Consider the following 20,561-nt stretch of genomic DNA (forward strand, 5'->3'; position numbering starts at 1 on the left):
TCATAATTATGACTTTTTATGACTTTATTGTGTATAATTCTGAATTTGTATCTCATAATTTCAAGTAATTTAAATCATAAGTAAGTCATAATTTGGATTTTTAATATTTTTTAATCTTGTAATTCTGAGTTTTTATGTAATACTTTCCCATCTAATAATTATGACATTTTATCTCATAATTTTAACTTTTTGTCTTGTAATTTTGACTTTTTGTCTCATAATTGTGACTTTTTATGACTTTATTTTGTATAATTCTGAATTTGTATGCCATAATTTGAAGTAATTTAAATCATAACTAAGTCATAATTTGGATTTTTAATTTTTTTCATCTTGTAATTCTGAATTTTTTAGGTAATACTTTCCCATCTAATAATTATGACATTTTATTTCCTAATTTTAATATTTTATTTCAGAATTTGAACTTTTTGTCTTGTAATTTAGACTTTCTGTCTCATAATTATGACTTGTTATGACTTATTGTGTATATTTCAGAATGTGTGTCTCATAATTTAAACTAATTTAAATTAGTAATTTAATAAGTAAGTCCTAATTTTGACTATTAATCTTTTTATCTTATAATTCAGAGTTCCCAGAGTCTCCCATCTCAGAATTATGACAAGTTTTTATCTCATACTTATGACTTTCCTGTCTCATAATTATCATAATTATGACTTTCATGTGTCATAATTATGACTTTTTAGGTCATCGACTTTTTATGAGACTTTCCTGTCTCATAATGATGCATTTTTATCTCATAATTTGGACTTTTTGTCTCATTATTATAACTTTTTATGACTCTTGTGTTTAATTGTGTATAATCTTGTGTATTTTTATGTCACACTTATGTCTCCCATGTGATAATTATGACATTTTGGCTCATAATTCACTACTGTAAATGAGCCGCATTTAGTCGGGTGCATAATTCTCCGCACCGCTAGGGGTCGCCACATCGCCAATCAGCGGGAAGGCGGGACTGCTTCCACCCGCAGAAGAAGCATGAAAAGCGGATGGATGGCGGTCATGTGTGCGGGCGGTCACCTGACAGGTCCGGCTCTCTTCTGATGTTTGCCGTGTTTTATTTGTTTCTTGTCGCTACCGTCGAATGAATGCGGCGCCATGCTTGGCCGAGGAGAGCCATGGTAGTCGTCAACTCGGTGCTCAAGCTGCTTCAGAGGCAGACGTACACCTGTCTGTCCCACCGATACGGACTCTACCTCTGCTTCGGGGGGATCGTACTCATGATTGTGTCCGCTTTCCAGTTCGGAGAGGTGAGGGGAGTCATTTTGCTTCATTCTGTCCATGTTAACAGCTGCTTACAACGCCGTGCCGAATTCCAATCAAGGAAATGGCGTTTTAACACAAACCCTGACTTAAAAACTCATCGGTACCTTTCTTAGAGACTCCATTAGGTTCTTTGCCACCAGTAGGTTCTTCTTGACAATTCGGCTTTGTAATTATTCACCAAAATTCCCAAATGAGTTCTTAGGACTCTTCCAAGTGGAGCCTATCCCAGCTAACTAGCACACATTCCCACTATGCACACTTTCTCTCCATGCAGGTTGTGGTGGAATGGAGCCGAGACCAGTATCATGTCCTCTTTGACTCCTACCGGGATAACTTAGGCGGGAAATCCTTTCAAAGCAGGTGAGATTAAATGCACACCGGAATTGAATTCCGATGAATTTTCCGAGCGTTCTCTGGTAGGCTCTGTCTTCCCATGCCCATCGATGTGGTCTACACCTGGGTGAACGGAACCGACACGGCTCTGCTGCAGGAACTGAAGACTGCGAGAGAAGAACTGGCAGAGGAACAACGAGCTCTGAGGTAGACCACAAGGAAAGATCATCTTGGAAGCTTGGAAGTTATCTCCTCTCTCCCGAAATAGGGAACGTTTAGGGAAAAACGCAAGCGAGCCGACAGAAGAACCGAAGGACAGGTGATTTGGCACAGATCGGTTATACCGCTTTTTTTTTCCGTTATGTTCCATACTGGGAATTTTGTTGTGGATTTCCAGGACCAGGCCGGAATGCTTGCTGTCCCACTGCATCGTGGCGCCCATGCTGGCGCTGGATCCCGCCCTGCCAGCCAACGCCACCGTTAAGGAGCTGCCGTCGCTGTCGCCATCGTTCGCCACCGCCAAGGAGCTGATGCGGCTCAACAAACCCGTCCACCCGTCCAATGCCGCCTCCGTGCTCATCTTCCATTCCCAGGCTGACGGTACGGAGAATCGCCGGTATTTCCCAAGTGAAAGATACGCTCCTGTCGAGAATGTATAACAACATAAACGGCTTGCCGCCATTTTTTGGCTGAAGAACGTGTTTGATGCCAGTGTTTGATGCCAGGGCATCCATCGTCCTCCATTGTTGTCTTAAAGCCAAACCTCCAGTATCACAGAACATCCAGCAGCAACACAACATTTTGGCATGACTACTATTTGAATGAAAAAATCTATCGCTATCATGCCAAGTGTTAGCATGCAAATGTTAGCATTTCTAGCCGTTTTCATAGGTAGACACATGTATTTAAACACTTTCATGTTAGGTGTTAGCATTTTAACATTAGCATTTGTGGAATGCTAACGTTAGAATTGTAGCATTTGTAGCTGTTTTCACTGGTAGACTATTATATAAACGCTTATCGCTATCATGCAAATGTTAGCATTTCTAGCCGTTTTCATAAGTAGACACATATTTAAACACTTTCATGTTAGGTGTTAGCATTTTATCATTAGCATTTGTAGAATGCTAACGTTAGAATTGTAGTATTTGTAGCTGTTTTCACTGGTAGACTATTATATAAACGCGTATCGCTATCATGCCTAGTGTTAGCATGCTAATGTTAGCATTTCTAGCCGTTTTCATAGGTGGACACATATTTAAACACTTTCATGTTAGGTGTTAGCATTTTAACATTAGCATTTCTAGAATGCTAACGTTAGAATTGTAGCATTTGTAGCATTGTTTTCACTGGTAGACTATTATATAAACGCTTATCGCTATCATGACAAGTGTTAGCATGGAAACGTTAGCATTTCTAGCCGTTTTCATAGGTAGACACATATTTAAACACTTTCATGTTAGGTGTTAGCATTTTAACATTAGCATTTGTAGAATGCTAACGTTAGAATTGTAGCATTTGTAGCATTGTTTTCACTGGTAGACTATTATATAAACGCTTATCGCTATCATGCAAATGTTAGCATTTCTAGCCGTTTTCATAGGTGGACACATATTTAAACACTTTCATGTTAGGCGTTAGCATTTTAACATTAGCATTTGTAGAATGCTAACGTTAGAATTGTAGCATTTGTAGCCGTTTTCACTGGTAGACTATTATATAAACGCTTATCGCTATCATGCCAAGTGTTAGCATGCTAATGTTAGCATTTCTAGCCGTTTTCATAGGTGGACACATATTTAAACACTTTCATGTTAGGTGTTAGCATTTTAACATTAGCATTTGTAGAATGCTAACGTTAGAATTGTAGCATTTGTAGCATTGTTTTCACTGGTAGACTATTATATAAACGCTTATCGCTATCATGCAAATGTTAGCATTTCTAGCCGTTTTCATAGGTGGACACATATTTAAACACTTTCATGTTAGGTGTTAGCATTTTAACATTAGCATTTCTAGAATGCTAACGTTAGAATTGTAGCATTTGTAGCATTGTTTTCACTGGTAGACTATTATGTAAACGCTTATCGCTATCATGGCAAGTGTTAGCATGCTAATGTTAGCATTTCTAGCCGTTTTCATAGGTAGACGCATATTTTAACACTTTCATGTTAGGTGTTAGCATTTTAACATTAGCATTTGTGGAATGCTAACGTTAGAATTGTAGCATTTGTAGCCGTTTTCACTGGTAGACTATTATATAAACGCTTATCGCTATCATGCCAAGTGTTAGCATGCTAATGTTAGCATTTCTAGCCCTTTTCATAGGTAGACACATTTAAACACTTTCATGTTAGGTGTTAGCATTTTAACATTAGCATTTCTAGAATGCTAACGTTAGAATTGTAGCATTTGTAGCTGTTTTCACTGGTAGACTATTATATAAACGCTTATCACTATCATGCAAATGTTAGCATTTCTAGCCGTTTTCATAGGTAGACACATATTTTAACACTTTCATGTTAGGTGTTAGCATTTTAACATTAGCATTTGTAGAATGCTAACGTTAGAATTGTAGCATTTGTAGCCGTTTTCACTGGTAGACTATTATATGAACGCTTATTGCTATCATGGCAAGTGTTAGCATGCAAATGTTAGCATTTCTAGCCGTTTTCATAGGTAGACACATGTATTTAAACACTTTCATGTTAGGTGTTAGCATTTTAACATTAGCATTTCTAGAATGCTAACGTTAGAATTGTAGCATTTGTAGCCGTTTTCACTGGTAGACTATTATATAAACGCTTATCGCTATCATGGCAAGTGTTAGCATTTCTAGCCGTTTTCATAGGTAAACACATATTTAAACACTTTCATGTTAGGTGTTAGCATTTTAACATTAGCATTTGTAGAATGCTAACGTTAGAATTGTAGCATTTGTAGCTGTTTTCACTGGTAGACTATTATATAAACGCTTATCGCTATCATGCCAAGTGTTAGCATGCTAATGTTAGCATTTCTAGCCGTTTTCATAGGTGGACACATATTTAAACACTTTCATGTTAGGTGTTAGCATTTTAACATTAGCATTTGTAGAATGCTAACGTTAGAATTGTAGCATTTGTAGCCGTTTTCACTGGTAGACTATTATATAAACGCTTATTGCTATCATGACAAGTGTTAGCATGCTAATGTTAGCATTTCTAGCCGTTTTCATAGGTAGACACATATTTTAACACTTTCATGTTAGGTGTTAGCATTTTAACATTAGCATTTGTAGAATGCTAACGTTAGAATTGTAGCATTTGTAGCATTTTAACATTAGCATTTGTAGAATTTGTAGCTGTTTTCACGGGTAGACTATTATATAAACGCTTATTGCTATCATGCCAAGTGTTAGCATGCTAATGTTAGCATTTCTAGCCGTTTTCATAGGTAGACACATATTTAAATACAAAATGTATATTCTTCAATTATTTCTAATCCCGCAGCTGAAAAAGCCTACGGCGGTGTGTTCAAGGAAGACAAGAAATTCTCAGTGTCGAGGTGTTACCTGGTGAGTATTTCATCGTCATGTGACCACTCAGGGAAGTACCACGATGACCACACCCACCTTGTTGTGTTTTTTTTATTTTTTTTTAAATATCCAGACGACCGATAAAGAGGCCCCGGGTCTGATCCGCATGCAGACGCTGGCCTACCTCAGCGGCTTCCCGGGGTCCTTCAAGGAGACGGAGCAGTTGCGAGTCAAACTGCCATCTTTTGTCACCGACAAGATCAAGCAGGTAAGATGGAGAATGTTTTAGTCAAATACTAATACAAGGCAGAAAACATAGTACAATGCTAGTACAATTGTACATGTACGCCCCCTTCAGGTGCAGTTTTTTCTCACATTGATGGTTGAGCTGTTAAACATTTTTATCATTGGACCGCCTTGGTTGGATTGTAATAACATCCAACTCCACTAGAGGGCAGAATTGCACCTTGCAAACAGGGTCGGCTTTTCAGTGGCTGTCATGCCGCATTCTGCCACAGAGTGTCGCTGTTGGGCGGGCTTCATAGATGAGATCCAGCACTTTTTACACACGATCTTTTTTATATTTATTTTGATATATTTAGCCAAACTTTTTCCAGTAATGGCCATAAAAGTGAAAAGGAAAAATATTAATCTCAGCTTTTGTATATTCTATGTACTGTAGGTGGTAAAGCCTGTTATGAATATCTTTTTTCACATTTTTTTGTTAATTTTTAGACTTTATTTTTAGAAAATGGCTGCTGATTATTGCTTTTTTGCTACGTTTCTTCTTCATTGCTATCCCTTGAGGGTCCGCTTTGAACTCCTTGTTTAGATCACTAATTATTTTCTCCAATAACAACGCTGCTTTTTATTTGGAAGGGGGGGGAATGCTACTAATGATGGTGGATTACTGGGAAATAATCTAAACAAACAGACACACCAGGCCACTCTGGCTGTTCCTCACCCGGCCAATCAGAGGCTAGCAACTCCGATCACATGACTGGTGTGTAGACGTGTGTTCTGACGGCTTTATCATGATGGATGGCTGGGGTGGGGGGCTGGTTTTGTCCCCATCCCGGAGCTCCTGGCGTGTGATGACATGCGGGTAAACGGCATGCCAACGGGTGCCCAGTTGTCACGCCGTTTCGTGTCCAGGTTTTTCCGTCATGTGACCACGGTTGAAGGATGGATGGCATGCGGGGGGGGGGCGTCACCTAAGCCGCCATTGTGGGTGGGGGGGTTATTCACGTTACAGCAACTGTTTTGGAGTGGAGCGGCGCCACTGGAAGGTCATGGGGGGGATTGTTGGCATCGCCCACCCCGACGCCCGCCCCCACCTGCCCTTACCTGTTTGTTCCACAGCGGGCGCCCACACTGCCGCCCCGAAGCCAGCGGTGTTTCCTGGTGTCCCCATGCCCATTCTGCGAAAGAGGGGTCGTATTTATAGCTGCTGTTGCACCATGGCGATGAAAGAGCCGCCCCCACCCCAAACCCCCACACCCGTGTACCACGTGTACAAACTGAAACCTTCAGTCAGACACACTTTTCTATTGTGTGGAAGACGTGACAACGCTCTGGCGTGGGGCTTCCATCCATTCCGTCCATCCACTGTCGGAGTCGACTAGGGGTCCACCCTCACATGGGTGGTACCACTCCCCTGTGGGTATCAGTGGCTATGTGTCCGATTCACACTGGCATTTGGTGGTAGTGGATTGTCACCAAATGGTACAGCATAGCGCCTCGCACGGTTAGCATGTAGGCTACACAGTCCGGAGATGTGGAAAACCTGGGTTGGAATCTCCACTCGGGCATCTCGGTGTGGATTTTTCATGTTCCCAAAAACATGCTAGGTTAATTGTCGACTCTAAATTGTCCATAGGTATGAATGTGAGTGTGAATGGTTGTTTGTCTATATGTGCCCTGTGATTGGCTGGCCACCAGTCCAGGGTGGACCCCGCCTCTCGCCTGAAGTCAGCTGGGCTAGGCTCCAGTTTAAGCGTCATAGCACACAAATGGATGTTTTGTGTGTGACTTCAAGCATTCACAGCGGCTCACAAAGCATTATCCAGACGCACGGAGGGCTAGAATAGAGACGCAATGCGATCCTGGCCCACGTAAGACCCGACTAATCCTCGGCTAAAAAGAGAAAGGAGGCGCGTGTGAGATGCTCGATGATGGAGTGGAGCGCTTCTTTCCTGGGAAGCAGAGTTGAACAGAGGAGGAGATGGGAGTGCATCACAACATACACACACAACTTCAATAAGTGAATTTCTGCACAGTAGGATTCAATATGAATTAATTAATTATTTATAATTATGGCGTAGAAAACCTGTTTACGATCTTCTAAATATGTTTTTGTTATCGGTGTGCACGATTAGACCGCCTGGACATGAAACAACACCCCATAGTCTCCTTTTCGCTTAGTAAATACTTAAAATACAGCAAATACAGCTTTTAACATTATTAGAGCCCTCTAAACTGGAAATAACACCCCTATAGTCTCTTTTACACTCCTATTACCCAACATAGTAGACATCATCATAAAAAAAGCTGTTTACCACCTTGCAAATATTGTTTTTCTTTACATTATTAGAGCCCTCTAAACCGGAAATAACACCCCTATAGTCACATTTACATTCCTATTACCCAACATAGTAGACATCATCATAAAAAAGCTGTTTACCACCTTGTAAATATTGTTTTTTTACATTATTAGAGCCCTCTAAACTGGAAATAACACCCCTATAGTCACATTTACATTCCTATTACCCAACATAGTAGACATCATCATAAAAAAGATGTTTACCACCTAGTAAATAGTTTTTTGTAACATTATTAAAGTCCTCTAAACTGGAAATAACACCCCTATAGTCACCTTTATATTCCTATTACCTAAAATAGTAGACATCATCATAAAAAAAGCTGTTTACCACCTTGTAAATATTGTTTTTTTTACATTATTAGAGCCCTCTAAACCGGAAATAACACCCCTATAGTCACCTTTACATTTCTATTACCCAACATAGTAGACATCATCATAAAAAAGCTGTTTACACCTAGTAAATAGTTTTTTGTAACATTATTAAAGCCCTCTAAACCGGAAATAACACCCCTACAGTCACCATTACACTATTACCTGATATAATAATAAATAAAATTAATAATAAATAAAATAAGACATAGAAAATCTGTTTTCCACCTAGTAACTATCATTTTCTTACATTATTAGAGCCCTCTAAACTGAAAATAACACCCCTATAGTCACCTTTACACTCCTGATATAATGGACATAAAAAATAAGACATACAAAACCTGTTTTCCATCTTGTAAATATTGTTTTTTTTACATTATTAGAGCCCTCTAAACTGGAAATAACACCCCTATAGTCACCTTTACACTCCTATTACCTGATGTAATAGACATAAAAAATAAGACATGCAAAACCTGTTTTCCACCTTGTAAATATTGTTTTTTTTTACATTATTAAAGCCATCTAAACCTGAAATAACACCCCTATAGTCACCGTTACACTCCTATTACCTGATATAAGAAAAATAAGACATAGAAAACCTGTTTTCCACCTTGTAAATATGTATTTTTTACATTTTTTACATTATTAGAGTCCTCTAAACTGGAAATAACACCCCTATAGTCACCTTTACACTCCTATTACCTGATATAATCGACAATAAAATAAAGACAAAAAAATAAGACATAGAAAACCTGTTTTCCACCTTGTAAATATGTTTTTTTTTTACATTATTAGAGTCCTCTAAACAGGAAATAACACCCCTATAGTCACCATTACACTCCTATTACCTGATATAAGAAAAATAAGACATAAAAAACCTGTTTTCCACCTTGTAAATATGTATTTTTTTTACATTTTTTACATTATTAGAGTCCTCTAAACAGGAAATAACACCCCTATAGTCACCTTTACACTCCTATTACCTGATATAATAGACAATATAATAAAGACAAAAAAATAAGACATAGAAAACCTGTTTTCCACCTTGTAAATATGTTTTTTTTACATTATTAGAGTCCTCTAAACAGGAAATAACACCCCTATAGTCACCGTTACACTCCTATTACCTGATATAAGAAAAATAAGACATAAAAAACCTGTTTTCCACCTTGTAAATATGTTGTTTTTTTACATTATTAGAGTCCTCTAAACAGGAAATAACACCCCTATAGTCACCTTTACACTCCTATTACCTGATATAATAGACAATATAATAAAGACAAAAAAATAAGACATAGAAAACCTGTTTTCTACCTTGTAAATATGTTTTTTTTTTTTACATTATTAGAGTCCTCTAAACAGGAAATAACACCCCTAGAGTCACCTTCCCATTTGTATTGCCCAATACTGTAGACATAAAGAAGGTGGCTATTGTCTTATTAATGCTAATTGCTAATGCGGCTTTAAAGGGCCTAACCATGGCATGGCCTAATAAAATACACGTAGTTAGAGTAAATACTCCATTTAGGATGTACAGTAAATAAAAGTACTGCCCGTGAAGTACTTTTGATTGTGTCCTCCTCAGTTCGAGTTGTACTCGGAGGCCAGCATCGCTCTGCTCCACCTCAAAAGCCCCAACGACTTCACCGATCTCATGCAGAAGGCCAAGAAGAACCTGACGCTGGACGGCAAGGAGCTGACCGTCAGCCCCGCCTACCTCTTCTGGGACCTGACCGCCATCTCGCAGGTAACGATGCAGCGGCGGGGAATTCCGAATTCCGATTCCCTCCGGAGCCTCACCCACTTTTTGACTGTCCAGTCCAAGCAGGATGAAGACGTGTCAGCCAGCCGCTTCGAGGACAACGAGGAGCTGCGCTATTCGCTGCGCTCGGTGGAGAGACACGCCCCCTGGGTGCGACACGTCTTCATCGTCACCAACGGGCAGATCCCATCCTGGCTCAACCTGGACAACCCTCGCGTGTCGGTTGTCACACATCAGGTAAAAAAAAAAAAAGCCATGCATCACACCTTCGCGGGAGCTCAACGACCCCCCCCCCACTTCATATTTTTTCCCGTGAACCACAGGAAATCTTCCTGAACCACAGCCACCTCCCCACCTTCAGCTCCCCCGCCATCGAGAGCCACATCCACCGCATCCCGGGACTCTCGCAGAAGTTCATTTACCTCAACGATGACGTCATGTTTGGCAAAGATGTCTGGCCGGACGACTTCTACAGTCATTCCAAAGGACAGAAGGTAACGGCAAACTGGATGCTCTGCAGGGTCATTCAAGCCCCCGTCCCTGGTTTGAACCCCCCCACCACCAGCTTGTTGTCGTACGCCCATTTTGGTAATGGTTTAATTTCATTTGAACATGCATCAGATTACAATTGAATGCATCCCATAATCAGTTCCCAGTTCCACATGTCCAAAAGGAGTAGGAAGAAGCAAAGCTTATTAAATCCTACCCCTCCATCTGGTACTTTTACAATCAGTAACTGTTACATTTGTTCACTTCCTGCTTTCCTAATATAGTTGAATTTATTTTTTATTTTTATATATATTTTTTGTTCACTTCCTGCATTCCTAATATAGTTTGATAATTTTTTTAACTTAAAAAAAATTGTTCACTTCCTGCTTTCCAAATATAGTTTAATTTATTATTTATTTATTTTTTGTTCACTTCCTGCATTCCTAATATAGTTTAATAATTTTTTTAACTTAAAAAAAATCGTTCACTTCCTGCTTTCCTCATATAGTTTAATTTATTTATTTTTTATTTTTTTACTTTTACAAAAAAATCTTTTTTGTTCACTACCTGCTTTCCTAATATTGTTTAATAATTTTTTAACTTAAAAAAAATTGTTCACTTCCTGCTTTCCTAATATAGTTTAATTTTTTATTTTTTTTACTTTTTAAAATATATATTTTTCGTTCACTTCCTGCTTTCCTAATATTGTTTAATATTTTTTTTAACTTAAAAAAATTTGTTCACTTCCTGCTTTCCTAATATAGTTTTAATAATTTTTTTAACTTAAAAAAATCGTTCACTTCCTGCTTTCCTCATATAGTTTAATTTATTATTTTTTAATTTTTTTACTTTAAAAAAAACTTTTTTGTTCACTTCCTGCTTTCCTAATATAGTTTAATTTTTTATTTTATTTTTTAAATATATTTATTATATCTGGCCATATTTGGATGTAAGAATAACAAAGATGTGGTATCGTAGGTATCGATATTTCCCTCGCTTTCCTGCAGGTGTATCTCACCTGGCCCGTTCCCAACTGTGCCGAGGGCTGCCCGGGGTCCTGGATCAAGGACGGCTACTGCGACAAGGCGTGCAACAACTCCGCGTGTGACTGGGATGGAGGCGACTGCACAGGTGAGGACATTTTGTGTCACCTCATGTTTTCATGTACGCCACGCCCCGTGTTCTACCACAGGGGCCGCGGGAAGCAGCAGGTTCCCGGGTGGAATCGGAGCCGGGGGTCCCGGTGGGGCCGGCGGGTCGGTGTGGCAGTTTGCCGGCGGCTTGGGCGGAGCCTCGTACTGCAATCAAGGCTGCGCCACCTCCTGGCTGGCGGACAAGTTCTGCGACCAAGCGTGCAATGTTCTCGCCTGCGGTTTCGACGTGGGCGACTGCGGGACAGGTAACCTTTGTGCAAACGCACCCTTTTTGAATTATTTGATTATATTATTTATTATTTGGAATATTTTGTTGAATTTTTTTCTGTGCTGCAGAGCACTTTGGAGAACTGCACCGCGTGACCCTGCTGAGAAACCAGAGCTTGTACACCCTCCCAGTCGGAGAGATCAGACCTTACTTCAGCTTCGACCGACTGGCTCACAGGGTCTCGGAGGCGCACGTCGGCGACAGCGCCGTGGTGCGCCACACCTCTGTGGCCAACAAGTGGAAGACCATTCACCTGCTCCTCCACGCCGACCACAACGCCACCCTGGTCCGGTACAACCTCACGTTCCAACGGGAGGACAACACGGCGTTCGCCATGAGCTTTGACGTCGTTGTCGACACTCGTCGGCCTCCTCAAGCTAACAGATCCCAGACCAGCAAGGAAAGCTTCAGCCAGAAGAACACCACCACTACTACGGAACCGCCGTTCTTGTTCCCAGACATACCCGAGCACAAACGGGGTCCTCGGATCCAAAGGAGGCAACCCGATGAACTTCAGTCGGTGATAGAAGTTCCTGCGTTCGACGAGTCGCTCTTGGCCGATTCTGTGCGAAGCGAGCTTGAGAAGCTACGTGAGAAACTTCTCGAGGGGGACATCACCTTGAAAGGGTACAACCTCACCAAGGTCCGGCTCCTGAGATCCCAGCAGGAGACGACCCGGAAGAATCTTGAGGGGATCACGGTTGGGCGAGACCGACAGGAGCATCCTGGTCTACTTCCTTTGGAGGATGACGTTCCTCACGTGGCGGAGAGGCCCAAAACCTCCAAGCTGCTCAGCCGCATTACCAAAACTGCCGAAGGTCAAGTCGAGACCCCCGACGCCGCTCCAGTGGGTCGCCGGCTCCAGCATTTCATCCCCGCCGACAGAGGCTTCCTGCCCTGGGAGAAGAAGAAGTACTTCCAAGACCTCCTGGAGGCTAGTATCTCCTCCACGGAGATAGTTTACATTTATGCTAATAACACGTCATTTTAATAAACAAACAAACAGGAAGAAGAACGTCTGCGGATGGCGCTGGCGTACGACGCCGAGAGCGACGCCGCTAGCCGGAAGCTGCGAGACACGTTTGCCGACTCCCTGCGCCACGTCAACAAGCTTCTCAACCGCCAGTTTGGCTTCGCGTCCCGGAAGGTCCCGGCACATATGCCTCATATGATTGACAGGCTGGTCATGCAGGAGCTGCAGGACACGTGAGTGTGTGGGGGGGTGCAAACCCAAACCGCTTCGGACACTTAAGACGCACTTTTCTCCCAGATTCCCAGACGAGTTTGACAGGACGTCCGGACACCGCGTGCGCCACCCGGAGGACATGCAGTTTGCCTTTTCCTACTTTTACTTCCTGATGAGCACACAGCAGCAGCTCAACGTCTCCGAGGTGTTTGACGACATCGACACGGACCACTCCGGAATTCTGTCCGACCGTGAAATACGGACTCTGGCCACGCGGATACACGAGCTTCCTCTCAGCCTCCAGGTGAAGATGCGGCGAAACTTGGGAAAGGGGAACGGGATGCGGGATAATTATCGGGTTAATTATCGGGGAATTTTGACATCATACCGATCCAAATCCGTTTAAAATTTTAATTTTAATTAATTTTAATTAATTTTAATTAATTTTAATTAATTTTTTAAATTTTAATTTTAATTTTAATTAATTTTTAATTTTAATTTTAATTTTAATTAATTTTAATTAATTAATTTTTAAATTTTAATTTTTTTAAAAATTATTGTGCAGGGTGAGCAAATCAAGCGCTCCTTTTTTTCTCCTTCCTTTAACATTAGGCATGTTATAATTCCTCCTGAGCTCTTTTGTAAACAAACATTCATTGAGACATTTTGTATGCTAGTTTTACCAAATGGTCCACGATTGGGGGTGCGGGGGGGTGGGGGTGGGGGGGTAAGCACACAAAAACCTTACCAGAAAAAAGTCCAAAAGATTTACCTCCGTGGTGTCAAACCAGTTGCTCGGAGCGTGTGCCCGAATACAGTACACCGTACTCTGGTTCCAGCTTTAAGGACAAGTCGTGTTCCCTTTTTTTCAGGACTTGACAGGTTTGGAGCAGATGTTGATCAACTGCTCAAAGACACTCCCGAGGAACCTGACCCAGGTCCACCTGGTCAACCCCACACAGGAAGCCTACTATGACCACAGCATGGTGATCCGTCGACAGAAAAATGCGATCTTCCGAGCGACTTTTGTGGTCGATAATTCAGCGTTTTTGTCATCCCGCAGCCTCCGGTCACCAAAGGTCTCATCCTGCACTGCAAGTCCGTCACGGATCGCATTCACAAAGCCTTCGTGGACCAGAACAAGTACAAGTGAGACCTCCGCTAGCATCGCTTTCTCCTAAAAAATATTCGACATAAACCATTTCTCTTTCCCAAGGTTTGAGATCAAGGGCGAGGAGGACATCGCGTTCAAGATGGTCCGCACCAACGTCTCGCATGTGGTCGGCCAGTTGGACGACATCCGGAAGAATCCCAGGTGCCGTGTGTCCCGGAGAGGATTCTTACGCCGTGTTTTCACCGACGTCCCTTCTTCCTCCCGTAGGAAGTTCGTATGTCTGAATGACAACATTGACCACGCCCACAAGGACGCCGCCACGGTGAAGGCCGTGTTGAGGGACTTCTACGACTCCATGTTCCCGCTCCCGTCCCAGTTTGAGCTGCCCAAGGAATACCGCAACCGCTTTCTGCACATGGATGAGCTCCAGGAATGGTGGGTCTTCGGCAGAATGGGATTGACCGATATGTTTTTTTCGGGCCGATACCGATTTTTTTCATCACCCTTAGCCGATGGCCAATTTTGCTCAGGCCGATATTTGACGTTCTCCTCTCGTTCTGTGTGGAAGTGGTACGATTTTGGCTTTTTAAGTTTACAAAAAATAAACTCGGGGCTAACTTTTTAGCTCGCTAGCGGTCAGCCATGGCATGTCCCACATGATGGAGTAAAAAAAATGTTCTCTCATTTTGTGTGGAAGTGGTACGATTTTGTTTTTTAAAGTTTACAAGAAATAAACTCGGGGCTAACTGGTTAGCTAGCTAGCGGTCAGCCATGGTATGTCCCACATGATGGAGTGAAAAAAAGTTTTACTCTCGTTCTCGTTTTTCATCACCCTTAGCCGATGGCCAATTTTGCTCGGGCCGATATTTGATGTTCTCCTCTCGTTCTGTGTGGAAGTGGTACGATTTGCTTTTTAAGTTTACAAAAAATAAACTCGAGGCTAACTTTTTAGCTCGCTAGCGGTCAGCCATGGCATGTCCCAGATGATGGAGTGAAAAAAAGTTCTCCTCTCGTTCTGTGTGGAAGTGGTACGATTTTGATTTTTTTAAGTTTACAAGAAATAAACTTCGGGCAAACTGGTTAGCTAGCTAGTGGTCAGCCATGGCATGTCCCACATGATGGAGTGAAAAAAAGTTCTCCTCTCGTTCTGTGTGGAAGTGGTACAATTTTGGCTTTTTTTTAGTTTACAAGAAATAAACTCAGGGCTAACTGGTTAGCTAGTTAGCGGTCAGCCATGGTATGTCCCACATGTTGGAGTGAAAAAAAGTTCACCTATCGTTCTGTGTGGAAGTGGTACAATTTTGATTTTTTTAAGTTTACAAGAAATAAACTCGGGGCTAACTGGTTAGCTACGTAGCGGTCCGCCATGGCATGTCCCACATGATGGAGTGAAAAAACGTTCTCTCGTTCTGTGTGGAAGTGGTACGATTTTGGCTTTTTAAGTTTACAAAAAATAAACTCGAGGCTAACTTTTTAGCTCGCTAGCGGTCAGCCATGGCATGTCCCACATGATGGAGTGAAAAAAGTTCACCTCTCGTTCTGTGTGGAAGTGGTACGATTTTGGCTTTTTAAGTTTACAAGAAATAAACTCGGGGCTAACTGGTTAGCTAGCTAGTGGTCAGCCATGGCACGTCCCACATGATAGAGTGAAAAAAGTTCACCTCTCGTTCTGTGTGGAAGTGGTACGATTTTGGCTTTTTAAGTTTACAAGAAATAAACTCGGGGCTAACTGGTTAGCTAGCTAGCGGTCAGCCATGGCATGTCCCACACGATGGAGTGAAAAAACGTTTTACTCTCGTTCTGTGTGGAAGTGGTATGATTTTGATTTTTTTAAGTTTACAAGAAATAAACTCGGGGCTAACTGGTTAGCTAGCTAGCGGTCAGCCATGGCATGTCCCACATGATGGAGTGAAAAAAAATTCTCCTCTCGTTCTGTGTGGAAGTGGTACGATTTTGGCTTTTTTTAAGTTTACAAGAAATAAACTCGGGGCTAACTGGTTAGCTAGCTAGCGGTCAGCCATGGCATGTCCCACATGATGGAGTGAAAAAAAGTTCTCCTCTCAATTTGTGTGGAAGTGGTACGATTTTGGCTTTTTAAGTTCCAAAAAATAAACTTGGGGCTAACTTTTTAGCTCGCTAGCGGTCAGCCATGGCATGTCCCGCATGATGGAGTGAAAAAATGTTCTCTCATTTTGTGTGGAAGTGGTACGAGTTTGTTTTTTAAAGTTTACAAGAAATAAACTCGGGGCTAACTGGTTAGCTAGCTAGTGGTCAGCCATGGTATGTCCCACATGTTGGAGTGAAAAAAAGTTCACCTATCGTTCTGTGTGGAAGTGGTACAATTTTGATTTTTTTAAGTTTACAAGAAATAAACTCGGGGCTAACTGGTTAGCTACGTAGCGGTCCGCCATGGCATGTCCCACATGATGGAGTGAAAAAACGTTCTCTCGTTCTGTGTGGAAGTGGTACGATTTTGGCTTTTTAAGTTTACAAAAAATAAACTCGAGGCTAACTTTTTAGCTCGCTAGCGGTCAGCCATGGCATGTCCCACATGATGGAGTGAAAAAAGTTCACCTCTCGTTCTGTGTGGAAGTGGTACGATTTTGGCTTTTTAAGTTTACAAGAAATAAACTCGGGGCTAACTGGTTAGCTAGCTAGTGGTCAGCCATGGCACGTCCCACATGATAGAGTGAAAAAAGTTCACCTCTCGTTCTGTGTGGAAGTGGTACGATTTTGGCTTTTTAAGTTTACAAGAAATAAACTCGGGGCTAACTGGTTAGCTAGCTAGCGGTCAGCCATGGCATGTCCCACACGATGGAGTGAAAAAACGTTTTACTCTCGTTCTGTGTGGAAGTGGTATGATTTTGATTTTTTTAAGTTTACAAGAAATAAACTCGGGGCTAACTGGTTAGCTAGCTAGCGGTCAGCCATGGCATGTCCCACATGATGGAGTGAAAAAAAATTCTCCTCTCGTTCTGTGTGGAAGTGGTACGATTTTGGCTTTTTTTAAGTTTACAAGAAATAAACTCGGGGCTAACTGGTTAGCTAGCTAGCGGTCAGCCATGGCATGTCCCACATGATGGAGTGAAAAAAAGTTCTCCTCTCAATTTGTGTGGAAGTGGTACGATTTTGGCTTTTTAAGTTCCAAAAAATAAACTTGGGGCTAACTTTTTAGCTCGCTAGCGGTCAGCCATGGCATGTCCCGCATGATGGAGTGAAAAAATGTTCTCTCATTTTGTGTGGAAGTGGTACGAGTTTGTTTTTTAAAGTTTACAAGAAATAAACTCGGGGCTAACTGGTTAGCTAGCTAGTGGTCAGCCATGGTATGTCCCACATGTTGGAGCGAAAAAAAGTTCACCTCTCGTTCTGTGTGGAAGTGGTACGATTTTGATTTTTTTTTTTTAAGTTTACAAGAAATAATTTGAAAGGCAGCCTACTAAGTGAGTCCACAAGCCATGACAACACGGCCTCCTTGTGGGGGGTTGTGGGGGTGGGGGGGTGTGTGGGGGGGGTAATGAGTCTGTCTCTCAGCACTGGCACCCTCACACATTGCGGCACCAGAGTTGGTCCAAGTGGACTCGGTAGCTGTCACCACGCCGCGCCGAGTGTTGCCAGCTTGTCACTGTGAGAGGTGGGGGCGTGGCGGGGGGGGCTTCATGCCTCCACCCCCCACCCCCCCAACCCCACCCCCCTTACTTTGTTGATTTAAAATTAGACCGGCCACCTCGGATCCAGCCGTGAGATCCGTGCAAGATCATCACATGGCTGAGCGTGTCGTCACGTCCCTGGGTGGGGGGGGGGGGCGGTCAGATGATGTTTGGTGATGTGACCTTGCCGCGACCCGGATGGCACCGCCTTTGTTCTACAGCTCGCGTGTTTAGCATTTTCAAAATCGACATCTAATGCAACCTTTCACCCCCCCCCCCCCCCCCCAGGCGGGTTTACCGGGACAAGCTGAAGTTCTGGACCCACTGTGTCCTCGTGACGCTGATGGCCTTCACCGTCATGTCCTTCTTCGCTGAGCAGGTCAGTGTCCTCACGCCCTTCCTTCCTTCCTTCCTTCCTTCTTTCCTTTCCATGATTCACGCCGCAGTTATGATTCGCACCCCCTCGCCACTTTAATTCCACCCGGGGGGGGGGGGGGGGGGGCTCGTCCGTCTCATGTGTGCCGCGCAACGCCAGGACCTGACTCTGCTGAAACCAAAGCCCCCCCCCCCCACACACACTCCTCCGTGACCCCCGAAGAGTCCAATTGCGCCTTTTCGACTGAATATACAAAAAGAGTTTTTAATCCGGTGTCTTCTGTGGGGTGGGGGGCCGGCGTCAAAGAAGACCTCCATGAAGCGATGCCCACCCCCAATGGGAACACGTCCCTCATCTCCATCCATGAGATCACCTTTTTGGATGGGCGGATGACAGGTGTCATATTCCCACCTCACACCCGTCTTCCATTCCCTATTTTCCTGCAGCTGATCCACCTAAAACGCAAGCTGTTCCCCCGACGCAAAGTCATCACGGAGGAGAACCCCGAGAGAGTTTAAACCGGGACCACGTCGTCATCTTGACCTCCGTCCTCCGGCGGTCCTGCTCCGTGTAGGGACACCCGCCAGGATGCATCCTTGTTAAGGAATACAAAAGTCCAGGCAAGGAAGCCAGGCAATGCCTCTTTCCGCCACGGGGGGGGGGGGCATCAAAGACGCAAAACACTCCGAGTTTTAACCCGCGCAGGATGTGAAGTTCAGGAATTTTTTCGCTTGCGTGTCGGCTTTGGATCAGGAAGAATCAGCTATTCGCTCGGATGTGATTTTTAAGGAGTTATTTAATTGTCGGTTGTGTCGTTTACGTGCGATCTTGAAGTGCCTTCTATGTTCGTTCCACCTTCACTCCTCTTTTATAAGATATGTCATTGTGGGGGGTGGGGGGGGGGGTACACGCCTTTCTTTAAAATAGGTATAAATATGGACGACGGACGCGGTGGCTTTCTTACTGCTTCATTACGCTACAGCGGCGCCGGCTCGCTCCTCCCCCTCCGCTTAGCGCGCACCTGCAAACGAGCTGTGATTTTTTTTTTTTTTTTTTGGGCAGTGGAACCTTGGTTAGCATCGTGAATCTGTTCCATAAGGTCCGACCATAACCAAAACGTACTCTAACCAAATCAGTGTTTCTCATCAGAAATAATGTCAATGCATTTCATCGTCGATGACATCACAGGAGCTGACTTCCGCTTCCTGATTCCACTCGTTAGCAAGGTTGTTTACTTTAAGAACACAGTATATTAACAACGCACCATGTTGTACGCTAACCGAGTCAAACATGTTAACCGAAAAACACACTCGACGCTAGCGATGTGTGATATCGCTGAGAAGAACAGTCAGCCACTGATGACATCACAGGAGCTGACTTCCACTTCCTGATTCTACTTGTTAGCAAGATGCTAACAAGGATGTTTACTTTAAGAACACAGTATGTTAACAACTCACCATCTTGGACGCTAACCGAGGCAAACATGTTAACCAAAAAAAACACACTTGACGCTAGCGATGTGTCATTCATTCATATCATTTTTAAGTTTACAAGAAATAAACTCGGGGCTAACTGGTTAGCTAGCTAGCGGTCAGCCATGGCATGTCCCACATGATGGAGTGAAAAAAAGTTCTCCCCTCGTTCTGTGTGGAAGTGGTACGATTTTGATTTTTTTTTTTAAGTTTACAAAAAATAAATTCGGAGCTAGCTAGCTAACAGTCAGCCATGGCATGTCCCACATGATGGAGTGAAAAAAAAGTTCTCCTCTCGTTCTGTGTGGAAGTGGTACTATTTCGGCTCTTTAAATTTACAAGAAATAAACTCGGGGCTAACTGGTTAGCTAGCTAGCAGTCAGCCATGGCATCTCCCACATGATGGAGTGAAAAAAATTATCCTCTCGTTCTGTGTGGAAGTGGTACGATTTTAGATTTTTTAAGTTTACAAGAAATAAACTCGGGGCTAACTGGTTAGCTAGTGAGCGGTCAGCCATGGCATGTCCCACATGGTGGAGTGAAAAAAGTTATCCTCTCCTTCTGTGTGGAAGTGGTACGATTTTGATTTTAAGTTTACAAGATGGTTAGCTAGCTAGCTGGCCGTTTTCAAACCTCTGCAGCATAAAAGTTACTCAATGTGTCGGAAACGATGCTAATAAACATTTATAAACATTGAAGTCGGGTCTGGAACCAATTGGGATAACCGGAGTCGGATCAGGACGCCGTAGTGACGCTGTAGCATAAGGGGGCTTCTAGCAGTTTGTGTGCGCACGCGCGTCCCCGTGGGACTCGGCACACTCGCTCATGTCTGAAATTCAGACGCCCCGCGGCCTCGCTTTTTTTTTTAACTTATTTTGATTGGAAGCGACTGCAGCCTCGCAGGGCGGAATCTTCCAAGTGAAATAAAATGGCACCATGTTCACCTTTTTGTGCTTTTTTTTTTTTTTTTTTTTTTTTGCAATCAAAA

The 20,561-nt window shown here is 42.9% G+C and overlaps 1 protein-coding gene across 1 annotated transcript; it reads left to right on the forward strand.

Annotated features, from left to right (window-relative positions):
• Positions 1-1,014: 1,014 nt before the first annotated feature.
• On the forward strand, positions 1,015-20,550 carry LOC131132609 (N-acetylglucosamine-1-phosphotransferase subunits alpha/beta-like). The gene is made up of 21 exons (XM_058078391.1): positions 1,015-1,268; positions 1,559-1,644; positions 1,705-1,824; positions 1,886-1,936; positions 2,015-2,217; positions 5,109-5,173; positions 5,268-5,402; positions 9,691-9,852; positions 9,925-10,104; positions 10,191-10,361; positions 11,364-11,487; positions 11,549-11,755; positions 11,847-12,712; positions 12,785-12,984; positions 13,049-13,268; positions 13,837-13,950; positions 14,028-14,113; positions 14,181-14,279; positions 14,346-14,513; positions 18,014-18,104; positions 18,548-20,550. Exons 1-21 carry the CDS (start codon positions 1,107-1,109, stop codon positions 18,617-18,619), a joined length of 3,582 nt encoding a protein of 1,193 aa, XP_057934374.1. The 5' UTR covers positions 1,015-1,106; the 3' UTR covers positions 18,620-20,550.
• The last annotated feature ends 11 nt before the right edge of the window (positions 20,551-20,561 follow it).

The sequence above is a fragment of the Doryrhamphus excisus genome, chromosome 7 (assembly GCF_030265055.1).
Source record: "Doryrhamphus excisus isolate RoL2022-K1 chromosome 7, RoL_Dexc_1.0, whole genome shotgun sequence".
Taxonomy (NCBI): Eukaryota; Metazoa; Chordata; class Actinopteri; order Syngnathiformes; family Syngnathidae; genus Doryrhamphus; species Doryrhamphus excisus.